At 41.0% G+C, this 24,129-nt stretch overlaps 1 protein-coding gene across 2 annotated transcripts; it reads left to right on the top strand.

The window, feature by feature from the left end:
- On the top strand, positions 1-23,153 carry pgs1 (phosphatidylglycerophosphate synthase 1). 2 transcript variants are annotated; one of them, XM_028567730.1, is made up of 11 exons: positions 1-252; positions 4,367-4,577; positions 6,825-6,902; positions 10,303-10,402; positions 10,495-10,684; positions 12,118-12,296; positions 13,665-13,864; positions 15,173-15,464; positions 16,219-16,367; positions 16,457-16,587; positions 21,495-21,531. In XM_028567730.1, exons 1-10 carry the CDS (start codon positions 137-139, stop codon positions 16,574-16,576), a joined length of 1,635 nt encoding a protein of 544 aa, XP_028423531.1. In that variant the 5' UTR covers positions 1-136; the 3' UTR covers positions 16,577-16,587; positions 21,495-21,531. The 2 variants fall into 2 exon arrangements, with proteins under 2 accessions (XP_028423531.1, XP_028423530.1); XM_028567729.1 differs by lacking the exon at positions 21,495-21,531 and adding an exon at positions 22,579-23,153 and having other exon boundaries at positions 2-252.
- Positions 23,154-24,129: the final 976 nt, after the last annotated feature.

Raw genomic sequence — 24,129 nt, 5'->3', positions numbered from 1 at the left:
TGTTGTTGCAGGTTAAACATAATACTTAATACGCTTCTCGGTGCATATCACGTTCTATCACAGCATACAGTTACAGCCAGTGTCTGCGAACATGGTTGTGTCAATAAAGTTTATTTAAAATCTCTTTGCTGCAGCAATGGCGGCTCCCATGTCCTGGAGAAGGCTGGTGTACTCCGTGTACTCTCCGGCCATCGCCGGGGTTTTCTCTCGAATATCTGACCGGGTCTTCCGCGCGCGGGACAGAAGAAGAGGGTAAGGGACAAGGCTCGTCCACGAAGACACAGACACGAGGATAAAACCGCGTTTTCTTCCTTTCGTAGTTCAGTGTGAAGCGTTCTATAATGAAGATGCTTTGCTAATGCGTCCATTATCGGACTTATTCTGGTGATTTTTGTTGTTTTTTTACTCAAAATCTTTAGCTACCAACTTGTAGCTCATTTGTGGTAAAACTAACGTTTTCACAGCAAAGTGTAAAATCAGATTTAGCTCATTTCCTCCCAGTAATGCGCCTCAAAAGAGAAGCTAACCTTCAGGGAAAGTAGTGGTTTCTATAACTGAAGGCTTGTACATGATGTTCTCCCTGATGTTTACCTAAGCTGAAACCCGACACCTATCCTGACAGCCTCAACTTCATGTGACACTTCCAGTCGATAACTACCGGCGATATATCACTCAATAACAGAACTCACCTGCGGCTATACTAGTTAGAGGAACTCATTTGTGTCGATGTAAATCAGCAGGTGGAAAAAGATTGTCACTTGTCTGAGCAAAAGAAGCTGTGGAAGCCCAGTTCCGCGTATTTGATGAAAGAAAAAAAAATTCTTTAAGTAATTTATAAGGACTTAGTTTATCAGAATAATGACGTAGTATGTCAAAATAATGAGAAACCTTCTCAAAATAATGAGATGAGATAGTATCTTAAAAAAAAAATGAGAAGCTTTCTTTAAATAATGACTTAGTATCTCAAAAATAATAACCCAAAATAATGACTTAGTATCTTTAATAATGATATAATTTCTCAAAATAATGACTTAGTATCTTAATGAGATAGTATCTCAAAGTTAGAATGTCAAAATAATTAGAAACTTTCTCAAAATAATGACTTAGTATTTCAAAATTAATAAGGATTTCTTAATTTAAGTTAAAATAGGCGGTCTGCGATAGGATAGGGCACAGCCATGAGTGTAGGAATTGCTTCTGTAATAGGAAGATAGACTTTTCCATATCTTCCAAAAGTAGTACGAGGCAAACTTTGGCATTTGTCAACAAGTAGGATTTGATATTAGCATCACAGTAATGAAGTAATAAGACTTCTTTATATCACCATTATCAGAGTATGGTACAGTATATGTCCAAAAGTAGACCCACACTTTCATGTATTTTTTTGTTTTGGGGCTCTTTTTCATGGTTTCACAGCTTTGTTCTGAAAAGATAAATCTTAATGCTCAAACATTTTTGGACAATAGTTTGCTTCCAACTTTGTGGCAGGCGTTTGAGGACAACCCTTTCCTGTTTCAACATGACAAAGCCACTGTGAACAAAGCTAGTATGATGTGAGCTCTGACCTCTCCTCCATTCAACACCTTTGGGACAAACTTGAGTGCCAGGACCTCTTACCTAAAATCAGTGGTTAGCCCCACAAATGCTCTTGTGGCTAAATGGGAACACATATTTGCAGCCAGGCTCCAAACTCTTGTGGAAAGTCTCCCCAGAAGAGATGAAGCTGTGTATAGCAGCAGATTAATGCTCATGGTTTTTAATGATGTAATATTTGGATGTCCACATACTTATGGCCATAGTGTACATGTGTGTCTTATTAACATCACTATTCAAATACGCTTGTAGCGTTAGGATATTATTGTACCTCCTGTGGATTGTACTAATATTGAATTATTGCTTGTATCTAAATGTTAAGAACCATAAAAGAAGACAAAGGGACGCTTTAACAATTTACTAACTGAATCTAGATTTGTTGAGATAAATGAGAATGCATATCTATTAAGGAAGCAAAGACATTTCCACCCTGGGAATTTTGAATTGTGAGAAAGACAGGCCAACAGCATTGTTTCCTATCACATGCTTCAAATTAAGAGGGATGTGGTGCGGTCACATACCAAAGTAAACAACTCCTCTATTCACTGAAGTTATTTGCAAGAGCCTTGCATTATTATCGTAGCCTCTTACCTCATTAAATATAAGGAAGTTAACTTCATCTCAGTTCCATGAAATCACTGTTCTTCGAAGTGAGCTACACTGCTCGAATAACGCACTTTATTTAGACCATATTACAGTATGTTGATAACGCCACCCTTCTTTGGGATTAAACATCCTCTTTGACTATGTTTTATGGAGGCTTTTATTTCCCTGTAGGTTCACTGCGGTTATAGTTGATTCTTTTATATTGTTCCACTCAGTCCCGAAATGAAAATCTGAAAAAGTCGTACATTATTTAAAAGTTTTTCTTATCTCCTGTCACACTCTTCTCTTTTACCATGTACAGAAAATTGTAAAGGCTGTAAAGGGACAGCTGAACGGTCACACATAAGCCTACTTTTAGATAACGTTAGTAATTTGCACTGCTGTAAAAAAAAAAAGAGATAATTCAGCATTTAAGCTGAATGGACACAAGGATGTTCTCTTTCATGATACAGTGGTTTTATGGCTCTTTGAATGATATGCGTGTTTATGATAGGACTCAAATCCTGAACCATGGGGAAACCCCTTTGCTGCAGAAGTTCTAACTCAGCAAAGTGGCTTTGGAAAGAAGCCCCGCGACTTCTCGTAGATGGTTTTTGTCGGTCAAATCCAAACCAAAATGTAAACGGTGTGTGTATGTGTCTGTGTGTTCTGGTCGTATTGAATGTAAAGGAATTCAGTAGACTTCTGACATTCAGCCTCCTGAGGGTCACAGTCATGTCTGTGGTTCACACTCCACCATGTCTTTATTTAATGTGGTTGCATTGTCAGACCAAGATAGTGAGATTATATGGCAGAGACAAAGGGGATGCGGTGTTGGGGGGAATTTGAGGACACTGAGGAAGAAGATCCAGACATACTGTTAAATCTTATAATGGATCTGTGTCCTTAAAGTTCAATGCGAACACTTAATCAATTAGTAGATCGACACACAAACATCTTTTTTTTGGGGGGGGTTGTCAGACAAAACGCAACATTTGAAGATGTGACCTGGAGCTGACAAATACTGATCATTTACAAAAAGATTAATCAAGAAAATAAAAATGTGTATCTTTGCAGCTCTAGTTTGAGGACGCTTAAATATGTCCCCTCGGACTGCAGAGCTTCCCTGTCATGGTTTGTGTTTGAGTCTGGTTCACCTTGGTAGACATCTTGTCACAGTGTTTCCTACATGTTGATAATTATATTATAAATAATGTGCAACGTTGGAGGTTAGTATTGTGGTGCAATTGTGTGCTGGTGGGGAGCTCTGACATCTGCCACTCGAGAGTCCGCTGAAGGGTGGCACAAAAAGACGATACACAGGAAACTAAATTTTTTCCTGTGATGTATGGCACACATGACCCGTTTTTGTTTGACGTAGTCTTCTCAGGCAAGACACTTCCATAGAGTCGTGATGTGTCTCATTTTCCACTGACGAGGTCTGCTGTTTCTCATGAATGCATTATTCTGGAAACGCACACTTTCAGATGGATTTCCATGCAGACTTTAAAAAAGGGAATAAATAAACATAGAAATAGTTTCAAAACCAAACAAACAAAACCATCCGTTTCAGTGGGAGCAAATCTATCCATTTTCGATAAGGGAAACATGGGCACATTCTCTCACGACTTCTTATTTGTCTTGACTTTAAAGTATCTCAAATCCAAGGACAGAATAGGAGGAACAATAAAAAGCTCAGTTACAAAAGCCAGACTAAGTTAAGTTAACCTCCGTGACAAGTACTAGCTGGGGCTTCATGAATGGCTGAAATCGTTACCACTATATTAATGGGAATATTTGTATAAGTGTATCATGATGATCATGATGAGAAACATTTTATATAAAATAATCAGAATGACGAAATTCAAAGTTCAAACTTTACCTTGGAAACAGCACAACAACAACCTCACCACAAAGTCATTGGCGGCGGAAGACTGTGTGATATGATCGAAAGCTCCAGAGCAGCTACTAAACGAACCTTCAGCTACTAAACAAAACTTCTCACGCATGTAAAACAAAAAACTAACAACAAATGTTAGTTTTTTATTCCAATTTGCTTCAAATAACAAACCAATCACCAATTATACAACAAGTACCCACCAATAATTCCTGTGTCTTGTTAATGTACTAAAAATGCAGATTTTGGCCGAAAAAACACAAAGACTTGTTGAAAACTTGTTTCCTCCAGTTCCTCGGTGCTGCTGTTGGCTCCCCTCCTGGCCGAAGCCGACCCGGCCCCCCGACATGTCTCTAGGCCCACCGGGTCAGCCGGAGCTCAGGGTACAGACGGCCTCTGCAGCCACTTCCGATGGATGGCAGAGCACGTACCCGCTTTCCGGGTGCCGGGCACCCATATCCACATCCTCACCTCACCTGACCAGTTCTACCAGACTATGAAGGTCGGTGTCACTGTGAAAATAAACATTTGTTTTCTGCTGTAACAGAACTATTAAAAAAAAAAACAACCCCAGGGCAGACAGCCAACATTTTCTTTGCAAAGATGTTCCATGTAATTATGTATTGTGGAGTAACCAACGAGGCAGAGAAACCGCTTGAGGTATTTGAGGAAGTATTTTTTTCCCAGCACTTATTCTGCAACACCTGAGTTGGCAGAGAAGCGAACTGCAGCTGACAGGAGTCAGTTGTTCAGCTCTATAGTTATTTGTCGCCTCTACATAATTGTGTTGAAACTAATCTGCGTTTTAATATATAATCAGCTTGAAAACGCAACCCAAAAAATGACCTTCCAGAAATTTATTTTTTCCCAGTTAGAACAACTCACAACTTTTAGAACTAAATCACCCTGCACATTTCACTTAATTTGTGGAGCATTCAAAAACAAACTGGGTTATTTCGTTTTTGGTTCTTTACGTAGTCCCACAACTGCTGTGTGTCACCACATTGGAATCCGTTCATGTTTCCTCTAACTTAAGCTTATTCAGCCACTCCAGGAGCAAATAAACTGAAATCTGCTGCAGTTTATATGCTGCAGTTTCCCTCCATACTAAGACATGGTTTAGCTTTAAGAGTTGACAAGCAAGAAATGGGCTCCTTGATGCTAATTTTGGAAGAATTTCTCCCCCAAGTTTTGACCCCTGGTATATTTATGTCTAAAAATACAGCATATTACACTCTTAATGCGCATGTGAATCACGATGTGTTATATGAAAAAAAAATGTTATGGGGTGTGATTCACAAAAACATGTCATGCGTTTTCTTTTTTATTGACACTTCCACATAACATCGAGAGCTGGGATGTCTCCATCTGAATGGCATTGTTGTATTTACAATAGATCACATTCCACAACACACACACACACACGCACCCTGAGCAAAATGGAAAGAAAATGACTGGTATTAAAACGACACAAAGAACGGGATGAAATATATAATGAAAAAAAAATGCAACCGCTCCTTTTGATCTTGTTGCCGTCGGGTGAAAAACTAGATTTCTAATTTTGAGGATTTTCATGCTTTCCATCAATGTGAAGGATGTCTTATTCCTTCATGGAGCAAAAAAATGCTTTAATCCCTTAAAAGGACAGTTCCCCAAAATAACAAAACATTATAGTATCTCATTTACTCTACAGTAAAGGTGAATGGCATTTTGTTGTGGTGCTCAAAGTATGGAAAAATTATATTTAATTTATTAGCACGTCCCTCTAGAAGCTAGATCTGCTTGATGGGAGATTAAACGGCAACTGTTTTAATAATTTATGTAAAGTCAATTTCAAGTGAAGGTACCAAACATACACAAACTTTGTATCGTAAGGGTTTGCGGCTAGTTTCTGTTCTAATATGATTGTAGTTTTTGGACTGTTGGTCAGCGAAAAAAAACAACAAATTTCAAGACGTCACCTCATGCTTTAGAAAAAGGGTTGTTACTATAATGTATTGTTTTATTGACCAAAACGATTAATCAACAATGAAAATAAAATTACTTACTTACTACTTTGGAAGATATAATTGCTGCCCTGCTGAAAAAACAATGTTCTGGGTACTCTTGATCATTTACAGACCTTCCTGTTAACTGTTTTCATTGGAAGTACTTTCTATTGAAGAAGCAGTCCCAATGAAAACTGTTCCATGTTATGTGGATTATCCAGAGTAACCAGGGCATTGTTCATTTTTCAATCCTGTGAGAACCTTTTTAAACTAAATGTCATTCACCTCTATTGTATTAGGGTGGAGGTAGAAATCTCACGGAGGGATATTTCAAAACTTGAGCAAATAAAACCCAAACTCCCCACGTTAAATAAAAGTTTCCACCTCTGTTGAACATACAAGAGGTAGGTGAGAAAATATGTTTCTTCACAATCTGTGGGTCACGCTCTACCCTTAAATGCCAGAAATGTCTGTCATTTCACAAAAAAAAGCACATTTTCTCACTTTTTGAAATGTTGATTTTGAGTGTTTTTTCTTTTGTTGTTGCTACTTGTGAGTTTGGGACGCTCTGGTGGCCACAGGAATCTGGGTAGTTTGCGTGTGCAGGCTGACAGTGGGTGCTCGTGACTGGGCAGAAAATGTACCTCTGTTGACAGTTAATCATTTCATTGTCATCTGATATTTGTGACCAGATTCCTGACACACACAAACACTCGCACATTCATTCACTGTGCGTGTTTTGTTTTTATCTTTCCAATTAGGCTCGCATCAAGACTGCGAAGAGGCGAGTGGTGATGGCCTCGTTGTATCTGGGAACAGGCCAGCTGGAGCAGGAACTGGTGAGGTGTGTGTGTGTGTGTGTGTGTGTGTGTGTGTGTGTGTGTGTGTGTGTGTGTGTGTGTGTGTGTGTGTGTGTGTGTGTGTGTGTGTGTGTGTGTGTGTGTGTGTGTGTGTGTGTGTGTGTGTGTGTGTGTGTGTGTGTGTGTGTGTGTGTGTGTGTGTGTGTGTGTGTGTGTGTGTGTGTGTGTGTGTGTGTGTGTGTGTGTTGTTCAAGACTTGGAGTTTTGGGCAGGTGACAACAACAAAATCAAACACAGGCGTGTGCCAAATAACCAGATGCCAGAAAATGTAAGTCAGAGTAGTCTTCCAAACGAACCAGTGTGGTTTGTACACAATGAAAATGTACTCCAGGCCAGCTACAAGGAATGACCCCAAATTGCAATGGTTTATGGTTATAAGGAGACCAGTGTTGGCATGTGATATCCTGCTGTTCTTCATGCTTGGAAGGCCTAGCATAACAACATTAACCCAGAACAAACCACAGTCTGGACTGATGCTCGTGTTTTTTTTAAACTGGTTTGAGCAGCAGAGAGGGTGAATTACAGAAAAAGGTAGGGACAAGTCAAAAATGTTTAATTAGAGGTAAAAGCATTTGAATCACTTGTGATTGCTGCCAAACTCTGGAACCTCACAGGATGATGGATTACTAGAAATGTTGAGTCCGTAAGGTACATTGAGTCCGTGTGAGTTTTATTTTCAAGCCCAGGTTTGCTTGTAATTGGATACAATGAGCTGAACTCCAACATGTGAGTGTGGTTTAGACTGAAGAAAGCACAGTGCGGGTGAGTCTTTATTGACAGTACTTACACAAGCTCGATCCCAGGCTCAGCACAAAAGGTGCTTGACTGATACGGAGTATCACACCTGTGCAGCGTGTTTACTTAAGCGCAGGTGTGGGCAGCAAGAATGATCAGAAATTCTAAAGAAATGTCTGGTTAGTACGCCATATGCAACGGTAATTCAAAGTGCTTCATTATTTAAAATTATTACTTTTTAATTGTTTTTTCTTAAACTGTACATCGTGAGTCCTACAGTGTTATATTAGTGCGGTGATAAATCAGCGGAGTACTCTTTAAAAGAAATTATTAACAAATACATTAAACACACAACATCGGATACGGATAGAAACAAATGCAAACAAGACGTGGGTAATTACCAAGGCGCCACTGGCCACTTTCTCCTAAAGGGCCGTTTGAACACTTGGAAAAACACATTTTTAAACGATAATTTATATAACTATATGTTCACTCTGAACACGAGCAGCTCGTCGTTTCCTGTCCTCTCCCTCGTACCTAGCGTACTTAGCTCTGCATGTTTAGTAGGGTAGTGCAGCTTGAGGTTGTATTCCTGGAGAACGTCAGCTTTCTCCGTACAGATGAAGGGGGAAGCAGACGCATTAAACTCCATTTAAAAGAAAAAAAACATCAAATGTCCACCTTGAATCTATCTGTCCTGTGGGTCAGTGTTTCCTGTCTACAGTAAATCAAAGAGCTGTTGGTTTGTAGCTAAAATGTTTTATAAGCAATGGAGAACAAATATTTCCCCCTGGATTTGTAGGTGGTTGAGCTGATTTGACATGACATAATAACTAAATGCTGCTTCTTTGCTTTAAAGGATAAACCATTTTTTTTAGTGTCCCCCAGAGATCCAACTCATGATCACATTTCTCCCCAGAGCTGAGATGGAAGTGTAGCTGGTGCACACATCCCCAAAGAGCTCTCTACTGGAACGAAGAAATGTTTTACAGGCATGTAAACAGGCACTCTGGAGTGACGTATAGTGAAAGCATTTGGGCACCAGATGCACAAATTAGCCAAAGTAATTTGATTTTTTTTAAATCAGGTGGGAAACAAATGCCAAGCTTGTCACGAATAAAGACTTTACGCTGGCTACCAGTGGTGCCCTCTGAAGAGAAGTCATTTCGTCTTTGTGCACAAAGAGTTTCATTCATGCTTTCACAGGCTCAGTTAACGAATAATAAAAGGCTGCCAGTGTTTGATAAATGCTGTCTGCTTCCAATTAATCAATAATCATTCATCTACTCCTGTATTTTGCGGCCACATCTTAGAACATTCACAAATGCACATGCAGTAGGACAAAGTGTAGAAAAAACAAGGATGCTAAGATCAGAGTCGTGCGTTCCACTTTGTGTGGTCTTACGTAGCTGAAACAGCTGTTTCAGAAAGAAATGTTCGACTGGTCTACAAACTGAAGTTAGCTTTAATTTAACATGTATACCAGTCCAAGGCAACTTATTTTAAGTCTAAAACTACCCAACCCCAGACTTTCAAAAAACAAGAGTAACAACAAATGGGACCTGCTGACAAAAAAAAGAGGAATACAAACCTCAGTTTGCTAAACAATGGCACGGATTGAGAAATGAAAACCTGACTACAGACAACAGGAAACCCTTTTTGTCGCTGGATTTATAAGTAAAATGTCCTTAACAGAAGTTTTCTGCTGCAGTGAAAAGAGCTGAGCAGCTTGAAGCTGTATCCCAGTTGCAGATGTTCTTCAGTTTGTTCAGTCTTAGTTTGTCCCAAATTCATAGAAAATGAAGAAGGGCTGCAACTAATGATTATTGTCATTATCAATTTAAATCATTCCTTTTCTTGATGAATTCTTCAGTTTTTACAGAAAATAGTGAAAAGATCCCAATGTGACGTCAGGCGAAAAGACCACAACTCCAAAGATATTTCATTTACAGTTACATGAAATAGAGAAAAGCAGTCAATCGTCACATTTAAGAAGCTGAAAACAATAAATGTTAGGATTTATTTTCATAAGAAATTACTTAAATTGGTGCTGACTACTTTTCTCTCCATCGATTAATCGATTGGTCGTTTCAGCTTTTCAAATGAGTCCTAATTAAAGGTGCTCTAAGCAATGTTGGGTGACATCACTTCTTGTTGACGTTCAAAGTATTTTCAAACAAAACAAGGCTAACTCGCCCGTCCCTCCTCCTCCTCATCCCGTCCCCTTCCCTTTTGTGCTTCCGCGCACTAACCCCCCACCCCCAAATCCTTGGCTGGAGCGCTGGAACACTGTTTGTTATGTTTCGTGGTGCAGGTTGGCACAGTTTGTTTTTGTTGCCGTTTGCGGAAACTGGGCTGTCTACAGAGACCGTGTTTTTTTTACAGTTTGTTCAGGGGACAGGCAGCTCGCAGATAGTGGAGGTGATGTTTGCTGTATGTGACAAAAAAAATTTGTAGCCTAAAAAACGCATGACATCACTTAGAGCACATTTTTAAGAGTGCTTTGTGCAATGGACGGTTAAACACTTGCCTGAAGGAACTGTCCATCGTGAGTCCAACAGTGTTGCCCACTGCAGCCAAATCGGTGCATTACACTGTGAATCATGTTTTGAGGTTTGTCCACTGCTTTCTTTTTTTCGTGAAGGTGGACTGCATGGAGGAAGCTCTACAGCGCTCACAGGAGAACCGCGATGCTCCTGACCTAAAAGTCTCCATATTGCTGGACTACACTCGCGGCTCACGAGGTTGTTGGCATTATCCACGTGATCTCTTCTGTTCGCTGGTTAGCACAGAGCACCGCGCTCATCATCCTGATGTGGTCGTGTTTTACGTGCAGGACAGGTTAACTCGAGGACCATGCTGCTGCCGTTGCTGCAGCGCTTCACCTCTCAGATGAGGGTGTCTCTGTACCACACTCCGGACCTGAGGGGCCTGCTGCGGCTGCTGGTCCCTCAGCGCTTCAACGAGACCATCGGAGTCCAGCACATCAAAGTCTACCTGTTTGACGACAGCATTATCATCAGCGGGTATGGTGATTACCGACTGTTCGCGTTTGTGTCAATGTGTGTGTCCTCCTCCTGGAAGCCCTTTCTCTTGTAAAAGCAAAACATTATACACAAATAATACCTGCAGAATAAAGCAGATTTCACATTAGTGTAGCTTGTCATACACTCACACACTCTTGGAAGCAGGATCAGAATGATTTTCAGCTTGTCTTTTGTTTCTTCTGGAGCTCTACGTCATCTGTGACAGCGTTAATTCTTGGCTGCTTGACCGGATGATTCAGCCCCTGTTAAATTTCTGCAGTAAAAACATTGGGACATTGAATTTATTTCCTCTGTGGCAGGGAAACACAGAATCTTCTGTAGCTTAAACTGGGCTAATGACAGATTTTTTAACAGACTTGAAGACCACATTAATGCTACAAATAATGCAACATCCTCTCTCAGTAGGAGGTGCCGGTACACTCTCTCTTTGTTAAAGGTCCCATGACATGGTGCTCTTTGGATGCTTTTATATAGGCCTTAGTGGTCCTCTAATACTGTATCTGAAGTCTCTTTTCAGCCTTGGTGCAGAATTACAGCCACTAGAGCCAGTCCCACAATGAGCTTTCCTTTGTATGTGCCATTTCTGTGTCTGTAGCTATTGAGGAGAATAGAGGGGGGGGGGCAAGGTGGAGGGTGGGGGTGTGGCCTTGACCAACTGCCACTTTGCTCGTTTGAAAGCCATCATGTCTCTCTATCATGGGTGGGCCAAATTTTCTGGGCGGGCAAAGCAGAGAAAGGGGAGGTAACCTTGCTCCTTATGACCTCATAAGGTGAAGATTCCTGATTGGCCCATCTGAGCTTTCATTTTCTTAAAGGCAGAGCAGGATACCCAGGGCTCGGTTTACACCTATCACCATTTCTAGCCACTGGGGGAACACATATTAATGTTAAAAAACCTCATAAAGTGAAGTTTTCATGCCATGGGACCTTTTTAAAAAAGACCATTTGATGTTGTGAACGGATATTATGCTTCGCGTCGGGGTCCTTAATCAGCCTGTCTGGATTCTAATTTGCAATAATGACCGGCTTTCTCTACTCTACGGTATCTGATGTGAACAGAGAACAAACTTTTCATTTTATCCGTTGCAGAGTTCATTAGCTATGGCTGATCTAATCTGAAAATGAGAACCCTGCTTCCTTTATGTTTTCCATTGCTCTTTTCTAATAAAAACTGAGGAGAGATGAAAGGTTTGATAACAGATTTGTTAGCATCTGAGCTTAAAGAAACCAAGTGTTTTGTAGACCTAGAACCGGATCCAAAATGACTTGGCTATTGGAACTTGTTCTTACACTTAGGTTCATATGACCAAACAAACCTTCTTTTTCATCTTTCCTGTGTTCTATCTCTCTCTCTCTCTTTCTCTCTCTCTGTCCCCAGGTCTCTTAAAAACAGTCTCTCTCTCATTTTTCAGGGCCAACCTGAGCGACTCATACTTCAGCAACAGACAGGACCGCTACGTGCTGCTGGAGAACTGCAGCGAGATCGCCGACTTCTTCTCCGACCTGGTGGGAGCCGTGGGAGATGTTTCCCTGCAGCTGCAGCCCGATGACTCGGTCACCATGCTCGAGGGCATGGTGCACCCGTACAAAGGTAGAAACCAACGTGTGTGTGTGTGTGTGTGTGTGTGTGTGTGTGTGTGTGTGTGTGTGTGTGTGTGTGTGTGTGTGTGTGTGTGTGTGTGTGTGTGTGTGTGTGTGTGTGTGTAAAAAACGCATGACGTGTTTGTGTATCACACGCATAAAAAAAATGTTTTTTTGATGTGTGTGCGCGCAGTCACATGTTTACCCTCTAACATGTTTTGACACTGTTTGACACTTCATGCTCAGTTACGGTGGCAGCAGCCCGGTTTTCAGCTAGAGGAGCCGATGGATTCCGCTAATGGAGCTTGAAAGCTTAGACAGGCGAATAGATGATTGTGTTTTTGTGTGTGTGTGCGTGTGTGTACATGTACAGTGAGAAAGATGGAGAGAGCTCTTGCGGTTGGCTAGTCATGCAGCCGGATGTGAAATTGTCAAGGTTTTCTATATACACACACACACACACACACACACACACACACACACACACACACACACACACACACACACGCTGGAACTATGTTTCCGTAACTGAAGCGCAGACTGCCAGGATGTTAGTTTGAGGGATGAATGACATCATGTCTGCAGGACTGGGCCGCCGTTGTAACGAACACCAGGAATAGAGTTATGATATCATAGTGTTGCTGGAAGACGATATGGAGTGGGAACTGACACACACACACACACACACACACACACACACACACACACACAGTTATTCAGAAACACACACACACTTGTGAAATTCTAATGAAAAAAAGTTTGCCAGCTGATAATATGTTATGTATCCTGACATACAAAAATAACAGACGATGAATTATCGTATTATATTTTCTATGGGACACGAATGAATCGCTTCTCGAGGCATTATGGGATTTACAGTGATGTGGGACTGACAAGCGAAGTAGAAAATTTCGTTTGCATTAACTTGAAAACGTTTATCATCAAACTTTATGCAAATGAGGGTAAAAATGTGCCTGGAAACCGACAAAGAAAAGTGACGTAGCGACATGGCTTGCGAGCGTTGACAAGATTTGTTTGCTCCCGATGGTTCTTCTTTGTTGTGCTGGGGGAAAATTTCGCTTTGCTTCTTCTGTCTGAACACACCTTTTTAAACTGATGGTTGCTATACAATATACAATTTTAATGACCGTTTGCCAGCCAATCAGAAACAAGCATTTTCCAAAAATAGCATGTTCATTCCCATCAACATCCTCCTCTCTCATCCTCCTTGCTCGTAAGTGGCAGTAAATTCTCTCCCAGCCCAGATCACCGTGACCCAGAGATCAGGTCGACCCGCCTCCCACTGCACCCACTTAGCTTTGTGTACGCTCACGATTTTGTATCTCTCTCCACCCCCCCCCTCCACCTTGGCAACCAGGCAACAGGCAGGACTTCTCGGCGGCAGCGAGGATGCGGATCATGGAGGTGGTGAACACGGCGCGCGTGAGGCAGCGACTGTTGAACGGGTCGGAGTTCTCTGAGGACGAGGGGATGAGCGAGGGGGAGGAGGACACCTGGGTGTTCCCTCTGGTCCAGATGAAACCTCTGGGGATCCAGGTGGACGAGCAGGTCACACAGGTGGGCTGCCACACCGGGCTGTATAATGACACTGACCTCTTCTGATTGGTCATATTTGAACCCAAAACTTACACAAAACACACATTTGGCTGCATGATGCCAATTAAAAAAAAAAAAAAAAAAACTATTTAAAACTAATATAAACTTTTACCATGCTGTTATTTAATATTTTCTTTTTTTTTTTTAATATACTAATGTCTTCCATGCTTTGTTAAACTTTTGTTCTTCTTCCTTAATAACAAGTGATAAATACAGTTAGAAGGATGTTCTCCGTAGTCATTATGGGATGTTGCGTGACTAATAAATTACCGCGTGACTAACTGACCCTGAAGAAACATTTGAACATTTATTAGTCACATCTTCTGGGAATGAAACCAATAAATTGATCATCAGAGTGATATACTTGATATTTAATGAAACCGCTAATACTGTGGGTCCATAAAAAGTTGAATCAACACGGTCTCCGTTAACAAGGAGGGACTTGTTGCAACGAGTTGTATTTATTGCATGTATACATACTTCGATGTGGCTCTTGTGCAGGTTTACTTCTAGTAGTGCACATAAAAGACTTGTCAGTTTAGACCGACTCTTACTAAGACATACTGGCCTTTCTTCACCCAGATGTTATGTCCTCATGCACCCACAAGTTGTAAGGGCTTATCTTATCTTGATTCCTTCTGCAAGAAGAAGCTGACAGTCAACAAGGTTTTCTTGCATCAGCCACAGAGAATATTCAGAAAAATAGGGAGGATTATGCACCAGAAAATGCATGAAATCATTTTTAACTACAGAGCGGTTGCATTAAAAGTTTTTGTTTGTTTTGAATGAGAATAAACACCAATATATTCCAGATTTGAATAAAAAACCAAACCGAAATAATAAGATAGGGCTGGACAATAAACAAAATATAATTCCTGACGTTATGACTCTTTTACAGACCTAAATGTACTTGATTTGCAATAAATCCAGTTCAACCAGTAAACCCGCCCAAACTCCAGTCAAGAAGTAAAGAATTTTAAACTAGTCATACAGCAATTATTAAAGACCAAATCATCAGACATGAGCAAGCATGAGGAAGGAAATATAATAAACCACATGTTATCATATGGTTACATTTATGGTTATCAAGATAAATGGGACTAATCATCCTGACAGATTTTAGCTCTATAATGAGCCCTATGTGAACAGCAGTAATAAAACACTAATAACAAGCTCTTTTAATAGCATAGCAACCAGTTTTATTTTTTCACAATGTCAGGAAATAGAAACGCGACTTTCTTCACTTTCCGTTTGTTATTGAACCTCCAGCGCCTGCTGACCGACGCCGGGCCAGACTCCACTGTGTTTCTAACATCGGGTTACTTCAACCTGACCCGGGCGTACATGCGGCTGGTGCTCGGGGCCGGAGCCAGCTACCGTATCCTCACCGCCTCCCCCGAGGTCAACGGGTTCTTCGGAGCCCAGGGCGTTGCCGGAGCGATCCCTGCAGCTTACATCCACATCGCCCGGCAGTTTTACAACCAGGTGTGCCGGCTGGGACAGCAGGAGAGAGTGCACCTGCACGAATACCACAGATCACAGTGGACCTTCCACGCCAAAGGTGGGGTGAACTAAAAGCACATGTACCCGTCTGTATGCCATTAGGGCCGCAACTAACGTATCGTAGTCTTCTGTTGATTACGTTTTCAATTTGTCGTCCGACAAGAAACACACGGATAAAATCGCAAGTGGTCGATAGATAACGTTACGCAGACCTGTTGGAAAGAAGGGGGAAAGTAGCTTGTAGCATTACAACCCGTCAGGAAAGCACCATGGACGGTGAAAGCGCGTCGCCAAGCAACACTGGCTCTTAGTTGGGAAACGCCCACTCAGACACCAGAGTGCTTTCAAAAATGTATAATTGTCGCTCACATTTCAAAAGATTTAAAATGTCTGTTGTTCCACTTTCTGTGGAGCGAGTGTTCGACTAATAGTTCCATCACTAACTCTCCCATCAACATGGCTCAGAAGAGGTTGCGATCTAATCCAGGGCTCAGCGTCCCAGACTAGCTTTGTTTGGCTGGGTGAAAATAATAAAAACGCATTACTCTCCCTGCTCTGCTGCTCTTCTTGTGGTCACAGCGGTATGTAGCGTGAGAGAAGAGGTCTCGTACAGTCATTCTGCCGTAGCCTCGGGACATGGATGTACAGTACACTCACTCTCTGTCATGCTTTGGGGTTTTGGATCCACGCTGGGGATTTCTGCATGTGCTTCCTTTTAGTTGTGGTCTGCGCCGACAGCAATCCCTGCTGGAAACGGCTTTCTGAAGCATTACCTCCGCGCCGGCTCACATCCCTTTTCCCCTCCTGCCCAGGTCTGTGGTATTACCTCCAGGGGCAGGATCGGCCTTGCCTCACTCTAATTGGCTCCCCTAATTTCGGATACCGCTCCGTTCACCGCGACCTGGAGGCCCAAATCGCCATAGTGACGGAGAACGAGGAGCTGCAGAGCCAGCTGCAGGAGGTGAGTTAACCGCAGCCACAAATGATGATGAATGAGTGTGTAACTCTTTACTGAACACACACCTGCGTGTTAAACCGTGTGCCTCTCAGGAGCAGGAGATGTTGTACCAGCGGTCCACGGAGGTGTCCGACTCGACGTTTGAGCAGCCGGACCGCCACGTCAAGCTGTGGGTGAAACTAGTCACTCCCCTCATCAAGAATTTCTTCTGAGACGCCACAAGGTGGTCCCCACACAGACATGTACACACTCACGACACATTACATGTTCTCATTTGTTTAATTCTGTTAAAGGATCATTTCAGTTTGTTATACGTACAGTTTTTTTTTAAACATATCTTTTTCTATGCAATATGGCCTTTTGTCCACACAAACTGTGTTTTGGAAGAATCCTCCTTTCCAGGGTGAAGATTTTCAGAAACTCCGTTTTCAGTGTTGTCGTGTAGATGAGGAAAACTGAGTTTTTTTGGCGTGTAACATCAGAGTGTGCACCGTTATCTCTCATTGTGAGGCGTCACAAATGAGGCGACATTTGGTGCAAAGGTGGAAGTGGGGACCAAAATGGTACTGGTGTGAACTGTTAACACTTTTTACATGTTTACACATAAATGCACAGTTACTCTTCCACTATATTGAGGAACAGAGGTGTCCGAATGTGCTACGGAGCGATCAATGAGATCAGCTGGCTTCTGACTGACCAACATAGCTTTACGGTTAGGGTTATATTGCCGCCTGTTGGTTTGGCATGCTCTTAACAGCGATTCAACTGTGCTTTTGCCTTTTCATTTAGACAAGATTTATTATTGATTTTTTTTTTTAAAGGAAGATTGGAAAGACCTGTTTTTAAGAAATATCCGTAGACTGGGCCATCTCTTAAAACCCACTGTACACTACCTGCTCAGCATCAAACAGCAGATTATCTGGTGAACATAGTGGAGCATTTAGAGTCGGATGTTTCCCTCAAGAGTTGAGAGTGACCAAAAACAGAGTTAATATTGGACTTACATTAATTAGGTGGACAGAAACTCATTATTCATCAGAATAATAATGTTGCTTTTTTGTCTGCTGGATGTGTACATCTGCAACTGTTTGCTAACCAGTTCAGTTCATTTGTTGCCTTTGCAGCTCATTCCGCAGCTCTGCGTGGCCAAAAAATGAATTATCGCTGCTTCAAACAAACCTCATGGTCAGCCAAACATTAGAAAGACGAAAGGCAAAATTACAGATTCAGTTGTGCTCACTTTTGGTTCTTCTCTCCAATGAAAGTGTGGTTTAGATTATCTGGCTGAATTTATTACAACCCGTCTGATCGGCTGACGCCCTCGCAAATTTGTGTCATCAGTACTTTTGCAGAGTACAATGCTATTGTAGAGGTCTGCTAGTTTGCCTGTATTCATGTAATAGAATATAATGCATGATATATTAACACAATATAGTGTAATATGATACATTATGATATAGTGAAGGATATGAGACATTGTATAAGGTGAAGTGTATGTAAATGTCTGATAAACTCAGCATTGGAAGAAGTACTAAGATCTCTTACTTACGTAAAAGTAGTATAATTGCATTTAAGATTTTCCTTCAGTAAGACTTTAATTGAAGGTATCTACATAAAAGTGACATGACACTGTCATGAACGTGTGATAAAAATTATAAACGGTCATAAACATTTATGACATAACGCTTCTTTTAGTAAGAGTCATTCGGTTTTTGTCATGACAAGTTAGGGTTAGGATTGAGTTAATGTGTCATGACAGTGTCATGTCACTCTTATGTAGATACCTTCAAGTAAAGTGTTACCATACAAAATTATTAGCATCAAAATATACTTAAAGTAGGCAACTCATTTTGCAGAATGATCCATTTTCAGAATTGTGTGTGTGTGTATGTGTATGTATATGTATATATATATTAGGGCTGTCAAAATTAACGCGTTCATTTTTGCGTTAATTGTTTAATATTTAACTCGTTAAAAAAAATTAACGAAATTAACGCAGCTGTGTTTGTTTACTTCATGTGGCGGCTGAGAAACGTAATACGTCTCCATAACACCAGGCGTCTGTATTGTTGCCCAAGTAATGAAAACCGGCAGCTGATTGGACGAACGCGTCACATGGGTTTGTTTTCTCCGGATATTGAGAGCCAGACTGTTATGCCGGCCGTTCAGAATACGATCTCATATTGTACTAAAATAGTTCACTGAAACATGTTTCTGAAAACATTTTAAGAGAGAAATAGGCCGTGCAGTTACTGAATCTGTCTTCATTTCAGCTCAACAAAGGTCAGTTTAGAAGATTTTCGTCAGATTTTGAGAGACTAGTCACCTCATTCCGCTCGCCATTTCCGGGTGAGTCCCGACTGCCCTGCCGCCGACTGAACTCTCGGCTCGTTGGAGATGAACTGCGCCTCGCCTGTAAAGTGTTTATTATTAAAGGAGAAAAGCAGGCGACAGCAGCCGTGGGACGGTGACAAAAATCTGCTCTCAAGTCAGACAGTTTCTAGCCGTTTCAGCAGCCTTCAGCAGGACTAAATAAGCCAAATTGTTGCTGCTGTTGTTGTGAAAGATATTAAACATTCTGAACTTAGCAGAACCTTTCCTTGTTTGGTTTGTTCTTCATATTTGCAAAGTTAAGTGATTTAGCATTTAAATATCCATTATTATAAGCTTCAGTCTCAATTTTAAAAAGCGATTAATCGCAAGTCCACCACCGAATGGCTGAAGAAAAACAAAATGAAGACTTTGGGGGACTAGCCAAAGTCCTGACCTGAAACAAATTGTGCAATTATGACCTTAATTTTTTGCTTAATTACAACAAATTGTGCAATTAATTAGTTAATGAACATCAAACCAATTTAAACAAAAGTCAAGGACAACACAAGTAAACACAAAATGCAATTTGTAAATGAAGGTGTTTATTATTAAAGGGAAAAAAAAATCAAACCATTGATTGCCCCCCTTGTTAAAACATACTATAACTGTGGTTGTAACCTGAGTTCAATTAGCCACACCCAGGCCTGATTATTGCCACACCTGTTTTTTTTAATGGAACCACAGTGAAGCCGATTGACAGCCTTTAATATCATATATATATATATATATATATATATATATATATATATATATATATATAATATTATTATTATAGCCTAGCATACACACACACACACACCCTTACAGATAGAGTAAAACAGGCTGTGGCTTCTTAGAAATGCCTGCAGTCATTGTGGCATGTGCCCAAATCGCAGGTCCCGTCCTCGTCTTCCCAGCAGCCCAACTCACCAAAGTGAGAGCGGGGAAAGCGTGTCAGCTGATTCACTCCTGTCAAGAAGTGAGTCAGCGCTGTGTTATGGTGATGACCTGACAGTGTGGTCTGTGTTACCAGGAGTCCTGTCAGGACTTGGCGAGGTGAGGGTCAGAGGGTTCTTCCTTGAGTCAACTGGGAACATTTTTAACCGATACTCAGAAAAAGAAAAAACCAAGATATGTTCATTTCATAAACCCAAAGTCGAGCCAAAAGGAAACCTGTCAAGCAGAAGATTGAGGTTGTTGTTTTTTGGTGGTTCCTCAGAACGGGAAGTGTCATGGCTAAATAATGACTGTAAATGGGTGGCGTCTTATTGCTACCTGAACAGAGACAAGAAAAGAAGTTTGTGTGATCTGCTGCCAGAAGGAAGCAGCCGTAAATAGATCATCTTGCAGAGCTTGAGTGGTATTCACAAGTATGCACGCAGTAGATGTGAGAATACCTCTCAGACAATGATGTGAGCAGCAACCCATTCTGGCCTATTGTTGTAAAATGTTGAAAAGACGTGTGGAAATCCTTGTTTTACCGGCACAGTGACGCATACACACACAGTTTTGGCCACAGGAGGTTTGGCCTGCGAGTCTTCCGTGACCTCAGGCTAAAAGTCCTATTGAACTCGAACCATATTTAGATACCAACAAATAAAGGCTCTTTAGTGTCATATGATACAAAGAATGTGAGCTGGGAATACAAAACGCCGCGAGATTTGATCATAAATCTTATCAGAATCAGTCCGGACAAACAACTTATTATGTAGAAGCACAGTGATTTTCTTTATTTATATCCCACATGGCACCAGAGTTTGTCTCCCAGTTTTTTTTTTTTTGTTTTCCTAGTTGGTGCAGCTGCAGTTGGTTAGTATGCTGCAGCAAGATAACACAGTATATAGTTTAAGTTAGTGTTGAACTTATTAGAAAGCTGTTTTTTTGGGGTAACACTTTACCTGAAGGTATCTACATTAGAGTGTCATGACACCGTCATGACACATGAAGCCTAAAGGCCCGGACACACCGAGCCGATAATCGGCCGTCGGACAGTCTGGCGAGATCGGTGACTCGAGTTTGTTTCGGTGTGTCCCGTGCCGCCGTCGGCCTTCATTTTGGCCGATTTGACATGTATAATTGGCGGGGCGGGCACTGCCGGCAGTCGGACTCAAATGACCCATCTGATTGGTGGAGTGCTAACCCGGAAACGGGGAGCGGAATGAGCGTGACTAGAGTCTCTCAAAATCTGAATCCCAAAATCTTTTAAACTGACCTTTATCGATCTGAAATGAAGACAAATTCAGCAACTGCACGGCCTATTTCTCGCTTAAAATGTTCTCAGAAACATGTTTCGGTGAACTATTCTAGTACAATATGAGATCGTATTCTTAACGGCCGCCATGACAGTCTGGCTTTGAATTTCCCACGTGACGCGTTCATCAAATCAGCTGCCGGTTTTCATTTTTGGGGCGACAATACATGTGTGTTACGTCTCGTCGCTTTGGTGTGTTCCGAGGCACTGTTTTGACCAATTTGAGGAGACTGATCAGCCCAACTGCCTTTTCTGCCGACGTTTGGCCGTCGACTCTGTGTGTCTGGGCCTTTACTCTAACCCTAACCCTAACTCTAACCATAACATAACCATAAGAATAATGCTTGCCTCATCCTTCATGGATCAGATCCAGCAGTTTAAGTACATACTAAAATACATGTTTCTATGTCTCTAAACTTTGAGAAAGCACATCTATTGTATTTTCAATTGTATTATACCTTTTAACATACGGTATGATTTAAAGATTTTTTTTTCGGGCATTTTCGGCCTTTATTTTGATAGGACAGCTGAAGACATGAAAGGGGAGAGAGAGGGAGAATGTCATGCAGCAAAGGGCCACAGGTCGGAGTCAAACCCGCGGCTGCTGCGTCAAGGAACAAACCTCTATACATGCTCTACCAGCTGAGCCAACCCGGCCACAACATTCAGCATTATTTAATGTCCAGAAGGACATGGTTAGATTCTCAGTGTAAGTGAAGTAGCTTTTCCTCCAGTTTTCAGAAACGTAGTTTTCAGTGTTGTCGTGTAGACGAGGACAACGGAGTTTTTTAGCCTGTAACATCAGAGTATGCGCCGTTATCTCCTTATCAGGTCTTCTAAATTCAGATTAAAACAACTGAATACGATGCACACTTCAGTCTATTTAATAGAAAGGCAATAACGATCACAACACAATAGAAAAAAGCTTTTTTTTTTGTCCCATGTTTAATTCCGGCCTGTGATTTCCTAAGTTCAGTTATTTATTATGAGTCACACTTTTCTACTTTTTTGTAACATTCATGGAAAAAACATACAGCCACTGGCTTTAGGTTTGTAGAGCAGCTGTTCATATTCGCATTGTCATCTGTTTTTAGCTGCATATCTTTTTTCCTTTTTTTTTCCTGACAGGAAAAAACAAAACGCAGCCCTCCAACAATAGCTTTGCCGGTTTAAAGGATAAAAAAAAAAGATAAAGTCCTTATCAGCAGCGCAGGCTGTCTATTGTTAGAGACTAGTGGCAACAGGTTGGCGCCTCTCCAAACATGTTGAACAGCCTCTTCTGACGGTCAGCAGGGTTATAATACAGCTGATGGCCACACAGTCATGATGGAGACTTGTTGCAATGGAGCTGCCTGCCCTCTAGTGGTGGAACTTTGATTTCCCACTGTGGTTTCACACATTGAACTAACCCCTTTTTTATGACTTTTTTTTTTTTTTTTTTTTTAATGACATACACTATACTATGAGTTTTTTTCAACATACTATAGTATGACTTTTTATGACCATTTTATTGCATACTACACTCTATACTATGGCAACTGCATCATTCATATTCACGTCGTAGGAACATTTATAAACTAAACTAAATGCTGTTCTGTGTGTTGTGCGCAGGAGGCTTTGGTGTCCTTCGTTCTTATGGTTCGAGGTCTTGTTGGAGGATGGTTGGCTCGTTCACACAGGACCCTCGAGTACCACCGGCATGCTGGGAGTCTTTAGCCTCGCCTCGACTATAACCCTCATCAGTTTGTCCCAGGAAGTGACTCGCCCACACACAGGAAGGGATGTGTGTTGTAAATTCAGCGGCTAAATCCTGTTTTTGTTTTTTGTTTCGCTCCAGAGATTCTGTGATTTACCTGCACAACCCTCACTCCGTTAGATTGTTCACCTTTTAACAGCTGACGTCTTCACACTGTGGATTTTTTTTTTTTTTTTTTTTTTTTTTTAAGTATAACTAACTACATTTCAAAAAACTACTTCTACTACTGCACATACATCTCTACAGCTACATGCTGCATGTATAACATAGTAATAGAGAGTGTGATGGTAAACAGACGGGTGTGGTGAAGAATTACAATCCCTTGAAGAGCCTTAATAACTGTTTTAAAAGAGTTTACAGCCGTAATCAAACTGTACATTGTCTGTGTTATTATCTTTGTAAATTAAAGGACTATGTGTTTTTAAAATGACTTCAAATATGTGAGCTTTTTTGTTTGGTGCAATAGCTGATTTTTACCTTCGTCGTCATACCAAGACATTTTATTTTAAAGGTGTCATGACGTCATGTTGACAAAGGTTACACCATAAGAGGCAACAGGCACCAAAAAAAAGCTCTAAAAACGTACTGTACCCAGCGCCAGACAGTCACAGCCACAGTTAGCAAACAGCTGATGAACATAGTAGAGCATTAAGCAGCTAAAGAGCCAGATATTTCCCTTTCGAGCTTCTAGAGAGACCAAAACGAAGAGACTTCGATTCATCAGGTGTCTAGAAACACCACACCAATAACCGCTGGATGTGTAAATCACAAGGTGATATTTTGTCAGTGTTTGCAGTGTGTCTTTGCTGCCCCCAAGTGGCCAATAAGTTGTTGCAGTTATTGCAGGTTTAAGGAAATACTTAATTGATTAGGTTAGTTTTAAAAAGAATAATATTTCTCATTTCAGGGGAACTAAAGTTATTTTTACATCCTCCATCCATAAGTGTTTTATACAGAGATATTAAAGTAGGCGAGTAACTGTGAAAAAGACTAGGGCTGTCCTCGACTGAAGAAATTCTTAGTCTACTAACACTTATAGGATTTTGTCGACTCATCGATTAGTTGATTTAATTGACAGAGCTGTGCGCTTTGAGAGGTGGTTAAGACTAGAAAAGCACAATATAAATGTAGTTAATTAACCATCTGTAAAACTGAGTTTCTCCACAATTAATCCTGCAAAAGCACCACTTTAAATCTTGAGTTTACCATAAATGTTCTCAGAGGTTTCTTGGAAATAAGTAATTAAGCATGAATAAGCATAAAAAAATGACTAAATCGACTAAAGAAATCTTAGTCAACTAAGACCAAAATGACCGATTAGTCGACTAATCGACTAAGAGGTGGCAGCCCTAAAAAAGACCTTGATACTAACATGCAATTAAAAAAGGTAAATATCTTTTTCAAAT

Source organism: Perca flavescens, chromosome 21, assembly GCF_004354835.1.
Source record: "Perca flavescens isolate YP-PL-M2 chromosome 21, PFLA_1.0, whole genome shotgun sequence".
NCBI lineage: Eukaryota > Metazoa > Chordata > Actinopteri > Perciformes > Percidae > Perca > Perca flavescens.
The sequence above is the reverse complement of the archived record's forward strand: the minus strand, read 5'-3'. Positions and strand labels throughout refer to the sequence as shown.